Source organism: Marmota flaviventris, chromosome 9 (genome assembly GCF_047511675.1).
Source record: "Marmota flaviventris isolate mMarFla1 chromosome 9, mMarFla1.hap1, whole genome shotgun sequence".
Classification (NCBI taxonomy): domain Eukaryota; kingdom Metazoa; phylum Chordata; class Mammalia; order Rodentia; family Sciuridae; genus Marmota; species Marmota flaviventris.
In genome coordinates this window covers 1,535,261-1,552,522 of record NC_092506.1, presented here as the reverse complement: position 1 = coordinate 1,552,522, position 17,262 = coordinate 1,535,261, and the positions used below count along the sequence as shown (strand labels likewise).

At 63.6% G+C, this 17,262-nt stretch overlaps 1 protein-coding gene across 1 annotated transcript; it reads left to right on the top strand.

Moving 5' to 3' along the window:
- The first annotated feature begins 6,352 nt into the window (after positions 1-6,352).
- Ctsd (cathepsin D) lies at positions 6,353-16,402 on the top strand. Its single transcript, XM_027953505.2, has 9 exons — positions 6,353-6,519; positions 8,464-8,623; positions 10,146-10,269; positions 10,888-11,006; positions 12,168-12,394; positions 14,185-14,307; positions 15,209-15,353; positions 15,433-15,531; positions 15,610-16,402. The coding sequence occupies exons 1-9, from the start codon at positions 6,452-6,454 to the stop codon at positions 15,775-15,777; spliced, it is 1,233 nt and encodes a 410-aa protein (XP_027809306.1). The 5' UTR covers positions 6,353-6,451; the 3' UTR covers positions 15,778-16,402.
- Positions 16,403-17,262: the final 860 nt, after the last annotated feature.

Sequence of the window (17,262 nt, the reverse complement as noted above, 5' to 3'; positions counted from 1 at the left end):
GTTGTGGAGGCTACAAGTCAGGACTTTGTGGGCAGCCTGGAGACTCAGGGAGGCAGGAGACCATGTTGGAGCTCGATTCTGAAGATATTTGCTGGCAGAACAGCTTTCTCTGGGGACCCTAGTTTTCTTTTAAGGCCATCACCTGATTAGACTAGGCCCACAGCAGTGTAGCAGGTCACCAACTCATCATAATGTGCTGCCCTGGTCAGCTGAGTCCTGGCTCAGTCCTGTTTTCCCAGGACATCAGGCTGGGTCTGCCTTGCTCGTTACCAGCGGGCAGCCCAGTGGGGCACCTCTTGAGCACAGTGAATTTTGCCAAAGCAGAGGAGGAAGATTTGGGGGACAGCAAGTCACTATTGGGTCATTGCAGGTGCTGGGCCAGTGGGTTCTGCTGTGGACTCCAAGGCAGAGCCCATGATGTGGGCTCCCGAGGGCTTCCCGCCATCGGCCTTCCCAGGGCAGCCGTGATGGAGGAAGCCCCCCAGGGCTCAGCCCTTGGGCAGGAGCACCTACTCCAAAGAGCTACTGGGACCCTGGACCGAGACCCTGAGGCCCTGCTGTGCGCCCAAAGCCTCTGGTTTTGTCTGTCCCAGAATCCTGGAAACTCAGGGCTCCTGAGCAGGACGTGTGCAGGAACACGTGAGGTCAGTGTCAAAGGTCACCTTTTCCACTGGCCTGAGGAACACACTCTCCTCTCCGGGCAGAAGGGGCTGATCCCGGGGGATGCCCATCCCAGAGAGATGCCCAGAGACACCCAGCCCCGCAGGCACTGTCCTGGATGGGGGCATGCACCCAGCTGTCTCTACCTCTCACCCCAACCCCGTGTCTGGTCAGGCCCTCCCTCTCCCCGCAACCTGCTGGCCCTGTCCACCTGTGCCCCTCCCCAGCTGGGCCATGTGTACAGCCCCACCCTCCCACGGCCTCAGCCCCTCCAGTGACCTCAGCTCACTCTCTCCTGGCCTGGCCACCCCTGAGGAACTGGCCAGGAGCCCCTGAAAGTGTGACTCAGCCCCGGGGGGAGGGGCAGGAGGACAGGAGCCGGTGACTCAGCACCTGCAGCTGCTCCTCACCCTGGAGGTGCGGAAACCCTTCCCACGCACCTGGGCAGCTGGCACCCATGCGCCTCTCTCCAGGACTGGGGAGGACCCACCCCTGAGGCTGCCCCTTCCTTCAGAGCTGGTGGGGGCCTGGACAGAGCTCCCCCCACGTCAATCACACTGAGGACCCAGGAGGGCCTCTCAGGACCTCTGCACAAGGCTGGCAAGGCCCCGGAGCTGCCACCAGGGAGGGTCCAGGCCTCGCCAGCCCCTATCTGTCAGGCTCTGGTCTCTCGGGGGTCCGGATGCCCCCAGCCCTCCTTTGGCTCCTCCTCCAGCCCCTGCAGAGGGTGTAAGTGAGCTTCTCAGGAGCCAGGGCCTGGGGACGGACCCCAGCAGGGAGAGGAGTGGACAAAGAGTGGCCAGGCCACATGGTATCCCCCCCCCAAAGGGAGCAGGGGCGGGAGCTGTGAGTGGCCCCATGGTGTGTCCGCGCTGGGCGCTGCCAGCTGCACTCAGTGATGGTGAGGAGGGGACCCTCTGGAGGGCACACGGCCAGCTGGACCTGGCCATCGGGAGTCTCACTCCAACCTCCACATTCAGGGTCCACCACTCTAAGGCCTTTCCTGCCCACCCAGGCAGCCGGAGACCGCCCGGGAAGTGTGGTGCAGAGGGGCCACTGTGGCTCCACATTCTCACAGCAGGGGTCCCGGGCGTGGGGGATGGGCCTTCCGGGGCGTGCAGGCGTCCCGCTGTGGCTTTGGCGCTGTGGCTTTGGCGCTGTGAGTGGGGAGGTGAGCACCTCCGGGTGCCTTGCCACCGCTCTCTCCTCTGGTGAGGTGATGGGTTTTGAATTGGTCGCTTTCTCGTGGAGCCCTCAGAAGTCTCCGCCCGCCTTGGACACAAGTCCTTCATCAGACGGTGCTTTGCAAACGTTCCCCCATCCTGGGGCGTCCACGCTGCGGGGTGACTTTGGCCTGGTACTGGTGGGTGTCCTACGTAAGCAGCACCTTTGCTGATTCCGAGGCTTGAAGAGCTGCCTTGGCCTTTCTCCCCACCGGGCGTTCCGTCCACTCACATCTGCAAGGCGGCTGGCTGCCCTGGACAGTGTGAGGAGGCTCACCTAGAGGGTGGGGGTGTGAGGCCCTTCCTTCCCACTCACTCCAGCCTCCCCACCATCTGCCCAGGGCCACCCCCTCTCTTCAGCCTCCAGGCACCCCTCTAGGCCTCTGTCTCCAGAAGTCCATCCCCAGTCCCCTTTGATGGCTCCCTCTTCACCAAGCAGGGCCCCGGGACTCGGGGGCTTCTGCGCCCTGTGCACACACAGGCCTTGGTTTTGCCTGGTCTCGTGACGCTGCCTCGATGCTGGTCACGGGGAAGCTTCTGCGCTCAGACCTGCCCCCTGGACTCCCTGATCCAGTGGCAAGTGCCACCCAACAGCACCTGTCCCTCTCCACACCCTACAGGTGCCAGCTCACCCCAGCACATGCAAAGCAGGCTCCTGGGCTTCCTCCCCCTCCTGCTCCACTCCCTCAAGGCCAACTGCCAGCCTCGCTCGCTGCTGCTCGGGAGGATTATCAGTGGCCACCCCCCCCCCCCCCAGAGATGCCTCTTGGCCCTCCTCAGCAGTGCACGGAGAATCTGATGACTTATCCTGCTGCCTCCACCTGCCCAGGCGCCCCCCAGCTGGCCTCCTCCTTCACGGGGGCTCCCTCCCCATGCTGATGGGAGAGCCAGCAACGCCCTCTGCTCAGAGCCCCCAGCAGCGGCTCATCTCCCATCTCCTGGACTCTCCCCGGACCCCTGGCCCCTCTCCCCTCCCTGCAGGCCGGGTGTGACCCACTGCAGCCTCTGCTCCTGTTGTCCCACATCTTGCTCTGGCCCAGCTTCGCGACCCATCGCCTCCTTCAGGCCCCTCGGTTGAGGCCTCTGAGGTTTCAACACCCTCCCTCTGTCACTTCCTGAGCCTGTCCCTGCACCAGCCTTCAAGGCCCCTGTGAGCTGCTTGCTTCATTTCATGTAGGCCCCCTCTAGAACAGAAACCCCCAGGGCAGCACATTCTGCCCGGCACCTGCAATCCCCCACACCTAGAACAGAGCCGTGGGCAGGGCAGGCGGGCCCCCGAGCAGCACTACTCCTCTGGCACGCACAGGGCCCGGGCTTCGACCCAGCACCCCAGGAGAAAAGGGGAAGATCAGGTGCATAACAAACCTGAGACAGACACACAGGGATGGGGACCGGAAGACCTGGCCCACCAGGCAGGGTGGACTCCAGGGTGGAGTAGAGGTCAAAGGGCATGAGCCTCTGAGCTCCCTCACCAAGGCCCCCCTACCTGGGCCTGGGCTTGGCCAGCCTCTAAGCAGCGGCAGGTGCTTGACAGGCTGCTCTTGGCTCCCCTCCCTCTCAGGCTAACACCCCAGCATTTGGCTAGGAGGGCAGGACCTGGGGCAGCTGCCCAAAGAGCAGCCACAGAGTGAGGGCCTTCCCTGGGCCAGCCCCCTGGGTACTGCCTGGTCAGCTTTGTGCTTCTGTGACCAAAAGACCTCCCAAGAACCATCGCAGAGGAGGACATTTCATCTGGGGCCTCATGGCTACAGAGGTCTCAGTCTGAAGACAGCCGGAGGCAGCCGGCTCTCTCCTGGGGCTGGAGGTGAGGCCCAAGAGTGCGGCAGAGGGAAGTGGTTCACATGATGATCAGGAGGAGAAACAAAAATACATATCCCAAAGTCACGCCCCCAGAGCCCACCTCCTCCAGCCACCCCACCCGGCTTCAGTGACCACTCAGTTATTCCCACCGGGGGATCGAAGCGCTGATTGGGTTAAGGCTCTCACAATTCAATCTTTGACCTTGGAACATTCTTGCACTGTCTCACACAGGAGCTTCTAACCCACAGCAGGCACTGACTATAGAGGCTGGGAGGCAAGAAGACCAGCCTCCACCACCTGCCTCCTTGTTGCTTGTAGGCTGTGCACCAGACAGAGCCTGGATCCCTGCCACATGCACCTGCTATGGCCAGGGGCCCCTGGTTCCCGGAGAAAGCCCTCTGCCCTGTAGGAAGAGCAGGGCCTCTCCAAGCCAGGGAAAGAGGCCTTGTGCCCTGTCTCCTGTCTAACACCAGGCAAGGCCAGGAAGAGGCATCCTTGCACCAAAGGCAGTGGACTGGACACAGGACTGCAGGGCCTGGACACAATCCCCCCCCCACTGGTTCAGGGCACTGGGGGACCAGCCTGATGGGAACAGGTGCTCCCAGTCAGAGTAGCAGGTGCAGGAGTCCTGAGGTCTGAGCTGAGCCAGCAGGCAGGGAACCAGGACAACCCCAGAGGGTCCATCTCCCCCAGGGCTCTGCACATTACAGGCCCATTCCCGTCTCTGCAGGTGGGGGAGTCAAGGCTCAGACAGGGAGAGCTGCCCAGGCAAGTGGGAGGAGGGGACCAGAAATCATGACCCTCCACCCCTACTCCAGGGCCTCCCAGGGTCCTATGGGCACATGCAGGTGTTCATCCCACAGAGCACGGGACACCTGCCCTATGCCAGGCTAGCCAGGGACCAGGACAGATGGAGGCCTCCTCTGTACCAGCTGGATACAGATGGTCTCGCACATGCCTCTGTCTGAGCACCTGGGGACAGTGTCTGCCCACTGTAGGGCTCTGGGGCCCAGTGTGAGGACCCAGGCCACATTCTGCCCCTTGCCTGATGCCTGATGCAACCCACCCAGGGCCCGGCTGGCCTCTCCAAGACAGGAGCCCACGGGGAGGCAGGTAATGGCTCAAGGTGCTGAGAGCACTCCTGGGATGACCAGGAGACAGCCTTGGACCCCAAGGGAGCCGGGGTCAGTTTCCAAGGGCAAAGATGCTTGTCTGCCTCAGCCCAGCCTCTGTTCTCACATCTGGAGCTATACGTGGTAAGTGGAGCACTGTGCCCAGAGGAAAGGCCAGGCTGCCCTCACTCACCTGTGGCCGTTAGACTGGGCAGGAGAGGTTCTGCAGGACTGGGGAGTCCCAGCCCAGCTGCTGTCTTCCCCTCTGCAAAGTGGGGTCTGGGGGTATCTACCCTCATAGGCACACGGAGGGCGACCTGGGAGGAGGCTCTCAGCCCTGCTCAAACCTCACCCCTTCCAGAGGACCGTCCCCCGTGGGCCTCGCGTCCCAGCACGTGCTCATTACGCTTCCTTCCTGACAGACCCCTTCCTGCAGTGACCTGCCTGTGCCTTTGCTCCTGGAGCAGCAGCCCTCCTAAGGCCTGGCCAGGAGAGGGTCATGCCGAAGAATCACCGGGACACCTGGTCCCTGTCACAGATGGGATGCACAGGACCCTTTCAGAGCCTGGCCTCCAGAGGTGCCATATCACAGACAGACAGGTCCCAGGCACAAGGGAGCCTCCTCAGGGCCCCCGGCTGGGCTGAGAGAATGATGCTCTGGGAAGGTGAGAGTGGGCTGCAGGACTTGTGTTACTCAAAGCTCGGTCCTTGTCCCCGATGCCAATCCAATAACCAGGACGTGGTTTTGAGAAAAGGAGAGACACAGGGGACTCCTTCCCAGAGGCTGTGATTCTGCCCATCAGGGGAAACGGGGCTTTTAAGAGGCGACTCAAGGGCTGCATGCCACGGGTTCCCTATTGAAGTTGTAACTCACTGGTTAATCTGGGAGACAGTCGTTTCTGAGATCTTTGGTACCACCCCAAAGTCTGGATGACTTCTTTCCCATGGTGGGTGTGTGCTCAGGGACGGATAACTCTGCCTGGGATGGGGAAGGAAGGTGATCCTGTTTCCCCTGAGACTAGGGAGCAGCAGGGAGAGAGGAGGAGAGAAACAAGTCCTTTAAGAATAAGTCACAGTGGCAGAGCAGCAAGGGCTGTATTCAAAGCCCCAAATGGACCAGTTACACTTGGAGAGGGAGATCGAGGTCCCTCCAGGTGGCCAAAACATGGGGGAGGGACTTCCAAAGAGGCTCTGGGAGAGCCCGAGGATGGAGAGAGCTGTGAGAGGAAGAGGCCTGGGGGAGGTGGGCGCCCTGGAGGAGACACCCAGGTGGGACTGCCCTGGGAGTCCTGGGTGCGGTCTGCCGGGGGGTCAGGGCCCACGCTGCAAGCCGCACGACTGGGGACCGGCTCCGCTGGTGCAGGTGGACAGCCTGGACCCCTTCCCCCCGCCCCCTCCGGCCAGAGGCTGCACAACCCGCTCAGCAGCCTGGGATCCTCGCGAAGGGGCGGGACCGGCCCCGGGCGGGCGCGCTCCCGAGAGCGTGCGTGGGTCGGTCGTCCCGCCCAGGCCCCGCCCCCGCGCCCGGCGGCCGCGCCCACGTGACCGGCCCCGGCAAACAAGCCGGTCAGCTGACTCCCCCGACTGCGCCGTCATCCCGGCTATAAGCGCGCGACCTTTGGGACTCCGCTCGGCTCCGACCCGGCCCCTGTCGCCATGCAGCCCCCCAGCCTCTTGCTGCTCGCGCTCGGCCTGCTGGCCGCGTCCGCCTCGGCCCTCATCAGGTGAGCTTCCGCCGGTGCCCAGGTCCTGCGCCCCTGGCGACCCCGCGCGCGGCTGCTGGAGTGCACCTGTGCCATCTCCACAGCCAGCTGCAGGGCCCGGCCCCTGGGGACGGTGGAGCTCTGGGGCGCAGGGTTCTCCAGGGCCCCCTGGCCCGCACCGCCCTGGGGTCGGCCTTGAGGGGACAGGAGGCTTGTGTGACGCTGGCCCACCGAGGGTCGGGGGCTGTGGAGGAGCAGTGCTGGTTCTGGACAGACGTGGTTGGGGGTCTGTTCTGGGGCGGGCTGTGGGAGGCGGGAGGCCAGGGGCTAGGCCCTGCAGGACTTGCACCCGGGCAAGGCACTCGGCCTCCGGGGACCCCTTGGCCAGCTGTGAACTGGAGTGAGGCCTTGCCTTTACTCGGGGGGTGCTCCCACAGGCTCTGGGTGGAGAGACCCATAAGTCCCAGAGACAGGAGGAGGTTTGGGGGAGTGGTCCAGCTTACCCATCCTGAGGCTGGGGGCTGTGCTCCCGTGGGGCAGGAGCTCCTCAAACACACCTGGCCCCCTGTGCTACACGGCCTTCATGCACAGCCTCACTGCTGTGGGTCTGCTCCCTGTGGGCAGGCGGATGAGGTCATAGGTCTCTGGTGCCTGGGAGCTGGCTGGGGACAAGGGCTGCATGGGACCCATGACAGGCAGTGGCCTGCAGCCTGGGGGCGGGCAGCCTCAATGGGAGCCTTTATGGGAAACAGCCACAGGCCTGAGCCTGTGTTGGCCTTGGTGCCACACCCTCAGGCCTCCCCTCTCTGGAGAGGGCCAAGATAGCCATGGAGATGGGAGCCCAGGCTTTCTGGGGGGTAGGGCAGCTGAGCTAAAGTCCCTCACACCTGAGGCCAGGACCCACAGGCCCCTGGAGGGCATGTCCATCCTCCTAGGCCAGAATCTGAGGATTTCCAGCCCACCCCTCTTTGATAAGAGCCCTGTGTTCCTAGAGCACGCCCTTGCCTTGCCAGGAAGTCAGCTGTGACCTTGTCCTCAAATACCTGGGGCAGAGAAGAGTTTCATCAAAGCAATTAAAAGCTTAGGCTAGGTCTCCTAGCAGCAGGGAGGCCAGCATCCCCCAGGAGACAGGCAGGGACCCCTCACCTCTGCCATTTGATGGCAAAGCCCCACATATAACAGAACCCCAGAACACCTGACCTTGGTCTGCAGCACCTCCCAGACAGGCCAGACCCCCAAGGCCATCCTGGCAGACTCCTGGAGAGGGGCTTCAGGTGGGGCTCTTGTGGAGGACACAGGAAAGCCTCTGGTGCCCAGGGGCAGTCCTCAAGCCCCTGGGGTGGCAGTACATGTGGGCAGGGGAACAGGGGTAGTCAGGGAGGCCTTGGGGATGGGTGATGAGGCCCTCTGATGTCAGGAGGGGCCACCCAGGGATATCAGACAGACAGTCCAACTGGAAGGGAACCATGTTGGTGTGGGGTCCTGGCAGGGAGCAGCTGTGGCCAAGGGGAATAGTGGGATGCCTGGAGGGCTTCAGGCAGGGTGACAGGTGCCATCCTAGAAGAGATCAGAGCAGGTGTGCAGGGAGGACTGGAGACATGGCCTCCCGAGTCCTTTGGAGTGGCTGAGGGCTGCTGGGCAGGCATGTGGCTTGGGAGGGGGAATGATAGGCACACTGGCCTCCAGCTTGGAGGCTTGGAGGTGGGATACAAAGGGGATTGGGCCTCCCAGGACTTTGGCCTGGCCCTGGGGTGCTGATGGGTCACCATTCACTCATGTGAGAGCAGCTGGACCTGTGGGTTTCCAGCAGGAGTTTGGTTTAGGCCATGCTGAGTTCGAGACATCTGGGGGCATTGAGGGCCATCACTCTAGGGTACCTAGTGGCCAGAAGGTGGGCTCTGGAGGGGGCTGCCTGAGAGCTGCAGCCCGAGTCCCACCCTGACGTGCTCCACTCCATCTTGACAGAATTCCCCTGTATAAGTTCACGTCCATCCGCCGGACCATGACGGAGGCGGGGGGCCCCGTGGAAGGCCTGGTCGCTCAGGGCCCCATCACCAAGTACTCCCTGCAGTCGTCAGATGGGACCAAGGGGCCAGTTCCCGAGATCCTCAAGAACTACATGGATGTGAGTGTGGTGGGCCGTGCTCACTGGGAACAGTGCCCGAGTCTGCACCTGTTCCGGGGGGTGGTGCTCCTGGGCTCAGCACACCCTTTCCTGCTCAGTTGTCCCTGCTGCCGCTGGTGCTGCACCTTGGGAATGTGTCCCATTGCCTGTCCCGAGCACTGGCTGCCAGCTCAGAGTTGTACTGTGGTCTCAGCCTTACCACTGTCCAGGGGCACAGACGAACCTGATCAAGTCCAGGGCCCTGAGCCCCCATCATTGGACCCACACACCTGCCTGGGTGTAACTAGCTAGAATCTCTGTGGCCTGTCAGTCCTGCTGGGAGGCCTGGGGTGACCCCATGGCACAGTGCCATCACCTCACCATCTTCTCCAGGGTCAGCAGCCCCTCTCATGCCTCTGTTTTTGAGGGAGAGATAGGCTCTGAGCCCTGGGCAAGCTTGGCCTGGCCTGCTTGGTTTCCTCTCTGTAACAGGTTCTGGGCCAGAGCCTGGTGGCTCTGGGGCTGCCAGGACCATTCTTGGGTCCTTATCTCTGAGTCCCAGGAAGCCCCTCACTGCCGTTCAAACCTGGGCTCTGAGGCCCCCTACACAGGAGGTAGCTGTGCCCTCTGTCCTGCCTGGCCAGAGCCTAGGCTATGACAGGAAGCTCAGAACACAGGCATGTGACTGGCTCCGAGAGGTGGGGGCTGCCTTTCTGGGCCTTGCTGGCCAGTTCCTGATCCCCTAGGGCAGGCACACACAGGAAGATTTGCTGAGTCACTCCACCCACCCCCATGGCCACTTCTCTTGGGGTAGTCAGTGGTCACTGCTGCTCCCTGGAGCCATGTGGCTGGAAAGAAAGGGGTGAGATTGGAACCAGGCTCCCTCCCCAGGAAGAGGGTGCCTGGCAGGTGGGGCAGATCATGCCAAGCTTCAAGACCCTCACCGCCCCCAGATCTGAGCGGGCCAAGGTTTTCTCTCAGAGGCACATGACCCTTTGTGCCTTCCTGGTCCCAGAGTTGGTATTGCAGTGGCCCTGCCGTCCCTGTGAACAGATGGGGAAGCAGCCCAGGGCACTTAGGGAAGAGTCGGAGCCCAGAGTCAGGGCCTAAATGCTTCTCACCTCCCTTCTCAGGCCCTAGACCCTGAATGGCAGAGGAGTCTACCCAGATGGCCTTTCCCGGGCTGGGGCTTATGTCCAGCCAAGCCTGCCCCAGACCAGCCCGACTGCTGGCCTCATCTTCAAATGCTCTGACCCCACCCTGGCCTCCATGTATTGGGTTGGGGGTGCTGTGCCAGGGAGGGGTCTGGAAATGCCCGTGCCTGAGTGCTGGGGGCCTGAGCCTCTGCTGGAGCCGGTCCTCTGGGGGCTCATCCAGGCTCGACAGGTGGCGGTGGATGCTGGAGCTGGGGTCTGGACCCCAGGGCGCTCTTTCCTCTGGCCTGGGCCTTCAAGGCCTGGCTCTCAGGACAACCAGGGGACTCAGGTTCAGTGGGGACATGGGGTACCTCCCCTTGCCCTGATGGACACTGCTACCCCATCAGGCCCAGTACTACGGGGAGATTGGCATCGGGACCCCCCCACAGTGCTTCACAGTCGTCTTTGACACCGGCTCCTCCAACCTGTGGGTCCCCTCCATCCACTGCAAGCTGCTGGATATAGCCTGCTGTGAGTGCCCCCGCACCCCTTGCGATGCCTGGCTCTGCGCTGCCTGACCCTGGCCTGTGCCGTGCGCTCGGCCACACGCGGCTGCTGGTCGCAGGAGTGCCAGGGAGGCAGAGGCCATGGCGTGGGCCCTCCAGGCAGCCAGGGTCTTTCCACTCTCGGGAACTCACCTCTTCTCCGGGGAGCTGGGGTTGGTACCCAGCCCTGCCTTTCCCATCGGGCTTCTCTGGGCTACGGCTGGGAGGAGGAGCAGGCCTGGGACCTGCAGGTGGCCCTCACAAAACCTCTTGGGCAATGCACACTCCTCCTCTTAGCCACATCAGACAGGCCGGCTCCTCCACCCTGCCCCAAGGTGACCGCTTTCCGGGTGAACCTGTTCAAGCTGGCCCAGCTGGCCACGGCCTTGCTTCTCCTCTGGCTGGGGGCTGTACTGGCCAAGGATGGAGAAAGTGTGGGCTTGGGGTGTCATAGTCCCCCATCCAGGGGTCCCTGACCCGGTGGGCCACAGGTCACAGCCCAGTCTAACCCTGGGCAGTGGTCCTCGCAACAGAGTGGGAGTCTGAGGCTGCAGCAGTGGGCAGTAGGCTGATGGCCTCCTCCCTGTCCCCTGCCCCTGAGCAGGGGTCCACCACAAGTACAACAGCGGCAAGTCCAGCACCTACGTGAAGAACGGCACGTCCTTTGACATCCACTACGGCTCTGGCAGCCTCTCTGGGTACCTGAGCCAGGATACTGTGTCGGTGAGTCCCTGGGTCTTCTCTTAGGACTGGGGCACTCACCTTGGTGACAGAGTCACTCTTGGGGCACCTGCAGCTGAGGGAGAGGGCGTGGTAACCCAGCCCACGCGGCCCTCTTGGAAGGTTGCAGAGCAAGGGAAGCTGTGGGCGGGACTGGCTGTGTGCAGACCGGATGGGCAGCGGGGGACCCTGCGGGGTTGCAGGGACCTGTGTTCCCTGGAAGTCGGGACAGGGAGCAGGAGGAGGAAGATGGGGCAGGAGCAGGGCTGGCGCAGATTGCCACACATTCCCGAGCAGTCACGGTGGCTCCGGTGCAGGAGGGCTGTCCCTGAAGAGCGAGTGGCAGGCAGGCTCCAGGCTGGTGGGCTGGTGGTGCAGGGTGCAGGTGGCTGGGGAGGATTGGGTCTGTTTTGGATGTATTGGGTTTGAAGTGTCTAAAGGGTGTCCAGGGACATCCCTGGGGATTGAGGGGGTCTCTCCCCTGCAGCTGGCTGAGGGGTTGGTTGGGGGTGCCGACGGTGAGGTGTGGCAGAAGCCCCTGTGCAGACCATGTGGGGGAGAGGTCTCTGTGGAGCAGGGGTCAGGAAGACCAGGGCTAGGCCCCATGCCCACCTGCAGGTGAGGGTCATGCAGGCTGGCCCCTGCCCATGGGAGAGACCAGGCAGCCAGAGACAGTGCTGCCAAGGTGGGGACCAGCAGGGCTCTGGGCCCCTCAGCCCCTCAGCTGAACAGGACGTTGCCCAACTTGCTGCCCACACAGCCTCCCGCTGAGCAGCTGCCTCCCACATCCTGCAGGGCCTCTATCTCTGCAGACCGGGAGGGGGTGTGGCCGGGGGTGGCATTGTGGACATCCAGCCTCTCGGCTTCACGCCTGGCCCTAACGTCTTGTCTCCAAGCCTGACCCGGAGCCCTGGCACGGAGGGGTGAGGGCAGAGGTTGGAGCTGAGCCTGCCTCCCAGCTCCTGTGAAAAAGGGCCCTGGCAGCTCCCCGAGAGGGTCTGACCCCACCCCCACACCACATCCTTGTCCCCAGCCCTTCCGCCTGCCCTGTTCCTGCTTGTCTGGTGGTGGTGATGAGGGCTGTCTTGAGCTTCCCAGGCCCAGGGGCGATGCCAGGCTGCAGCCAGTGTACTATAGCCTGCTGACCCCTGCCCTGGCCCACAGGTGCCCTGCAATTCAGGTCCTTCAGCTCCAGGAGGCCTCAAGATCGAGAGACAGATCTTTGGGGAGGCCACCAAGCAGCCTGGCATCACCTTCATCGCAGCCAGGTTCGACGGCATCCTGGGCATGGCCTACCCCCGCATCTCCGTCAACAACGTGCTGCCTGTCTTTGACAACCTCATGGAGCAGAAGCTGGTGGACAAGAACGTCTTCTCCTTCTACCTGAACAGGTCCCAGCTCCCCCCCCACCACCACTCTTGGCTGTGCTTTGATGGGGTACAGGCGCAGCTAGCCTCGAAGCCCAGTCTGCCCCCCAGGCTGTGCCCATAGCCCTGACCTCTGACCTCAGCTTCCCAGCAGGCAGGAATGGACCTCTCTCCCACAGACCAGCATCTGGCCTCCCCCTCAGGCATGCAGGTCCTAGGGTCTGGCCTGGTGGGGCCAGGGACTGCCCAGGGGTGTGGCCGTCCCTGGTTCAGTTGCCTGACACTCCTTGGCTCCAGCGAAGGGCAGTGTGGTCCAGTCTGGGCTGTGGATGGCCCTAAGGGACATGGCTGTGAGCCCTGCTCTGTAACAGGAGCTCTGGGGGAGGGGCAGGCCAGGCTGGGGCCTCCTCAGGGCTGTGACCTTAGATGATCTTGACAGGCCACCGGGGAGGCCCAGAATCCCGGGCTGCATGTGGAGTGCAGCTTTGGGGACCTCTGTCTAGAAGGAACGCTGGGACCTTCCTGCCAGGGAGAGGGTCCTTCCCCCAGGGGACCTTGTGGGGAGCCTTGGGCCTGGTCCTCTCCTGAGGCTGCTGCCCAAGTTCTGGGCAGTGGCTGGCACCACCCTGCCGGGGCTCGGGGTCTGTGGCAGGCGGGTGTCAATGGCAGCGTCCCCCCCTGAGCCGTGGCTGCTCACTCCCCGCCCCGGGCTGCTTGGCCAGGGGGTCTCGGAGCCTAACTCCTGACCCCTCCTGGGCATTTCCGGCAGACTTCCAGCCCAGAGCCAACCCCTGTGAGTCAGTCCTGCTCCCTGTCCCTCAGCTTAGCATGGGCCCTGTTCTGTGCCACTGGCTCTGGGCTCTGGGCACAGGTGCTAGCCAGAGACCGGAATGCAGACCATCAGCTAGGATCATTGCACCAGCATCCCTGGGTGCAGGGGATTGGGCGAGGTGAGGAGGGTCTCCTCAGGTAGGAGGAGCACCCCCGACCCACAGGTGTGAGTGCCCAGGCAGGGTCTCAGGGCTGGTGGGCTGGGATAGGGTAGGGGTGGGGGACATGGGACAGAGAGTGCTTCGGGAGGATGAGGCAGTGGACAGGCGTGGACAGCCAGGATTTCAGAGGCGATGACAGGAGACCAGGCTGGAGCAGGTAGAGCCCAGGTGGGAGGGCAGGGTGAAGCTCAGGGCTTCTGAGTGTGGGGACACCCTGGCAGGGCAGCAGGAACCCCCAAGGCCAGCTTGTCTCAGGACGTGTGCTCTTAAAGGGATTTGGTGCACATTGGAACGCAGGTTGGCGTGTTCAGGAAGGTGTCTCCAGGATGGTGACCACAGAGTGCCGTGGTCTGTGTCCTGCCTGAGTTGCGTCCTGGCTGGCTGTGGGTGGGCGTCCCCATGACAGGCTAGGGGTAGGGGACAAAGGCTAGAGGAGCCAGGTTTTGGAGGCCTGTTCCCGAGGACACAGACAGCCTGTAGAGGCCCCAGGCAGGAAGGAGCCACTCAGCCTTGGGGTTGTGCCCTGGCCTCCGTGGAAGCCCACCTCAGTCCTTCCTTCTTGGGCTCCCCGTTTGCCCTGCAGCCTTGATCCTGGTCACCCGTGGCTGAACCTTGGACCCCAGCAAGCTCTTAGGGCAGGAGGGAGGGAGCTCACTGCCCCTCTCTCCCAGGCCTTTCCGTCTCTGGGGGCCAAGAAGCCCCCTAAGGCTGCCCACCCTCCCCGTCCCCGTCCCCCCGTCCTCCTGGTCCTTCGGTGAATGACACAGGGCCTTCCAGTGCCTGGGCTGGGGGCACTGACTGCCTCCTTTCCTTTCCTCCCAGAGACCCCAGTGGGCAGCCTGGAGGGGAGCTCATGTTGGGAGGCATCGACTCCAAGTACTACAAGGGGTCCCTGTCCTACCTCAACGTCACCCGGAAGGCCTACTGGCAGGTGCACATGGATCAGTGAGTACATGGCATTGCTGTGGGCACTGTGGCGGGTGGGGCACACGGGCCTCAGGGGCACATGGACAGTGAATGCATGGCATTGCTGTGGGCACTGCGGCGGGTGGGGCACACAGACCGTGCATGGCATTCCTGTGGGCACTGCGGCGGGTGGGGCGCACGGACAGTGCATGGCATTCCTGTGGGCACTGCGGCGGGTGGGGCGCACGGGCCCCAGGGGCACATGGACAGTGAGTGCATGGCATTGCTGTGGGCACTGTGGTAGGTGGGGCGCACGGACAGTGCATGGCATTGCTGTGGGCACTGTGGTAGGTGGGGCGCACGGACAGTGCATGGCATTGCTGTGGGCACTGTGGCGGGTGGGGCACACGGGCCCCAGGGGCACATGGACAGTGAATGCATGGCATTGCTGTGGGCACTGCGGCGGGTGGGGCACGCGGACAGTGCATGGCATTGCTGTGGGCACTGCGGCGGGTGGGGCGCGCGGACAGTGCATGGCATTGCTGTGGGCACTGCGGCGGGTGGGGCACACGGGCAGTGCATGGCATTGCTGTGGGCACTGCGGAGGGTGGGGCACACGGACAGTGCATGGCATTGCTGTGGGCATTGTGGCGGGTGGGGCACACAGGCCCCAGGGGCGCATGGCCTAGCCCCTCCCTTGGACTGCCCAGCTTGCAGCCCCTGCCGGCTCAGGCCTGGGGAGTTCAGCTGGGAACTGGCCCTCCATGCCCACTCTTGCCCTCTCCATCTCCTTTTCCCCCATCACTCCCAACCACTCATGGCCACTTGTGAGTCAGGTCACCCTGAGAAAGAAGAACAGGCCTGTCCTACAGGATGGAGTCAGGGCGGGGGCCCCAGTGGACTGGCCCAGGTAGGGGACTCACGCCTTCCTACCCCACAGGATAGAGGTGGCCAATGGGCTGACCTTGTGCAAAAAGGGCTGTGAGGCCATTGTGGACACGGGCACCTCCCTCCTGGTGGGCCCTGTGGATGAGGTGAAGGAGCTGCAGAAGGCCATCGGGGCTGTGCCGCTGATCCAGGGAGAGGTGAGCTGCCGGGGGACGGCCCGTAGGCAGGCGGGGGGCGGGGCCTGGGCCTGCGCCTGACCCCCCCCTCCCCCCCCAGTATATCATCCCCTGTGAGAAGGTGGCCAGTCTGCCGAAGGTCTCGCTGCGGCTGGGAGGCAAAGACTACACTCTGTCCCCGGAGAGCTACACACTCAAGGTGAGCGGGTGGCCCACAGCCATGGCCTGGCACCGGGAGGGGCCCAGTGACCACCATGCTGACCCTGTGGCCTTGCAGGTGTCACAGGGTGGGAAGACAATCTGCCTGAGCGGCTTCATGGGCATGGACATCCCCCCACCCAGCGGGCCACTCTGGATCCTGGGTGACGTCTTCATCGGCTCCTACTACACCGTCTTCGACCGGGACAACAACAGGGTGGGCTTTGCCGAAGCCACCAAGCTCTAGCTCAGCCCCTGCGCGCCAGCAGAGCGATGGACCAGAGTCCAGTGGCAGGAGGCGGGCCAGTCCCCAGCACCCTGGCCCCTCCCCACTCACACACACACACTCAGCACCGTGCCCGCCTGCGCCGTCTCGCTCTTGCCCTGTGGTTCCCTCCTGGGTTCAGAAACACTGCCCGGCCATGGGTCCGTCTCGCTCACCTGGAGCACCCAACCTGGGCTTGGTGGCTGCCGGGTGTGTGTGTCCTAGGAGCCCCTCCCCCAGCTCTGGCACCCCTGGCCACCCTGGCAGCACCTGCAAGTCTGAGTCCCCTCCCTGAGGCAGGCTGTCCTCAAGGGTCCTCCTCCAGAAAGCTGCCCCACAGGAGGCCCCTCTGCCCAGCCTGGGGTCACGCCAGCTCTGCTGCCCCTCGCCCCTGAGTGTCCTGGCTACAGAGGCCTGAAGACAAGAGGAGGCACAGAAAGACCAAAGCCATCCTTGGGGACCTGTGGGGCACCCTGGACTCTGTCACCACCTGGGGCAAGGGCCAGGGTGTCTGGGGCCATGCTGGCCTTCCTTTGGTGACCTCTGCTGCCCTTCTCCTGGTCAGCCGAGAGCCACAGTTGACATGAAAATATAGTTGTTGGGCCTATTCCTGTGTCGGCGTGATCTGTGCTCCCGAGAGGCTGATCTCCGTCAGGACCTGGGGGAGGAGTGGGGGCTGGTGAGACACCTGGCAGACTGAGGGCTGGGGGGGCAGGGGAGGGAGGGGGAGCCGGGGAGCCCAGGCCTGGCTTTTGGAGCCAGGTCACACTGCCTAGGGGACCCCTGAGGCTGTAGCTTGCTGGCTGGCCTTGTGGCCAAGATGTGGCTGGCAAGAGCTGGCTTGTTCTGAGGCCTGGAACAGTGGCCGGCGGATGTGGCCTTGGCCAGAGGCTGCGGGCGGGCGGGCCGGCGCGGCGTTTCCGGTGTGAGCGCCTACTCAGAAGCAGGGTTCTCAGTGAAGTGGTCCAAGCATGTACTCTCTAGGCTTCCAGAGACAGAACACTGTTGGGGGCGCTGGGGGACCCTCTGACCCTTTTGGCATTCCCTGGTCCTAGGGAGGACCAGGTATCTGCATGGCTCTGTGGTGTGGGCACCCTGCCTCCCTTCTGGGCCTCCTTGCCAGCCCCTGGAAGCAGCCCTGGGCTTGTGCAAGCCAAGCCTGGGCCGGGGCAGGCCTGCCTGGGGTCACTGCCCAGGAGGGATCCGGGTGGGAGCCCTCCCCAGGCCACAGTTTCTGCAGACACTGGTATGCAGGCGGGCACCTGGGGTGGCCTTGTCGGTTGGAGGGGAGAGGTCGGGAGCACATGGCCCGATGCAGCAGGGCCTAAGGCGCAGCAGGAGTGTGTGGCTCTGGGTGGTGGGACCGGGAGACTCTGAGGCTCTGGAGTCTTGCTTGAAGCCCCCACCCCCACCCTAGCAGGTGCAGGATACAGGGTGAGTGTGACATCTTCCTCCCTGGGTTTTCTC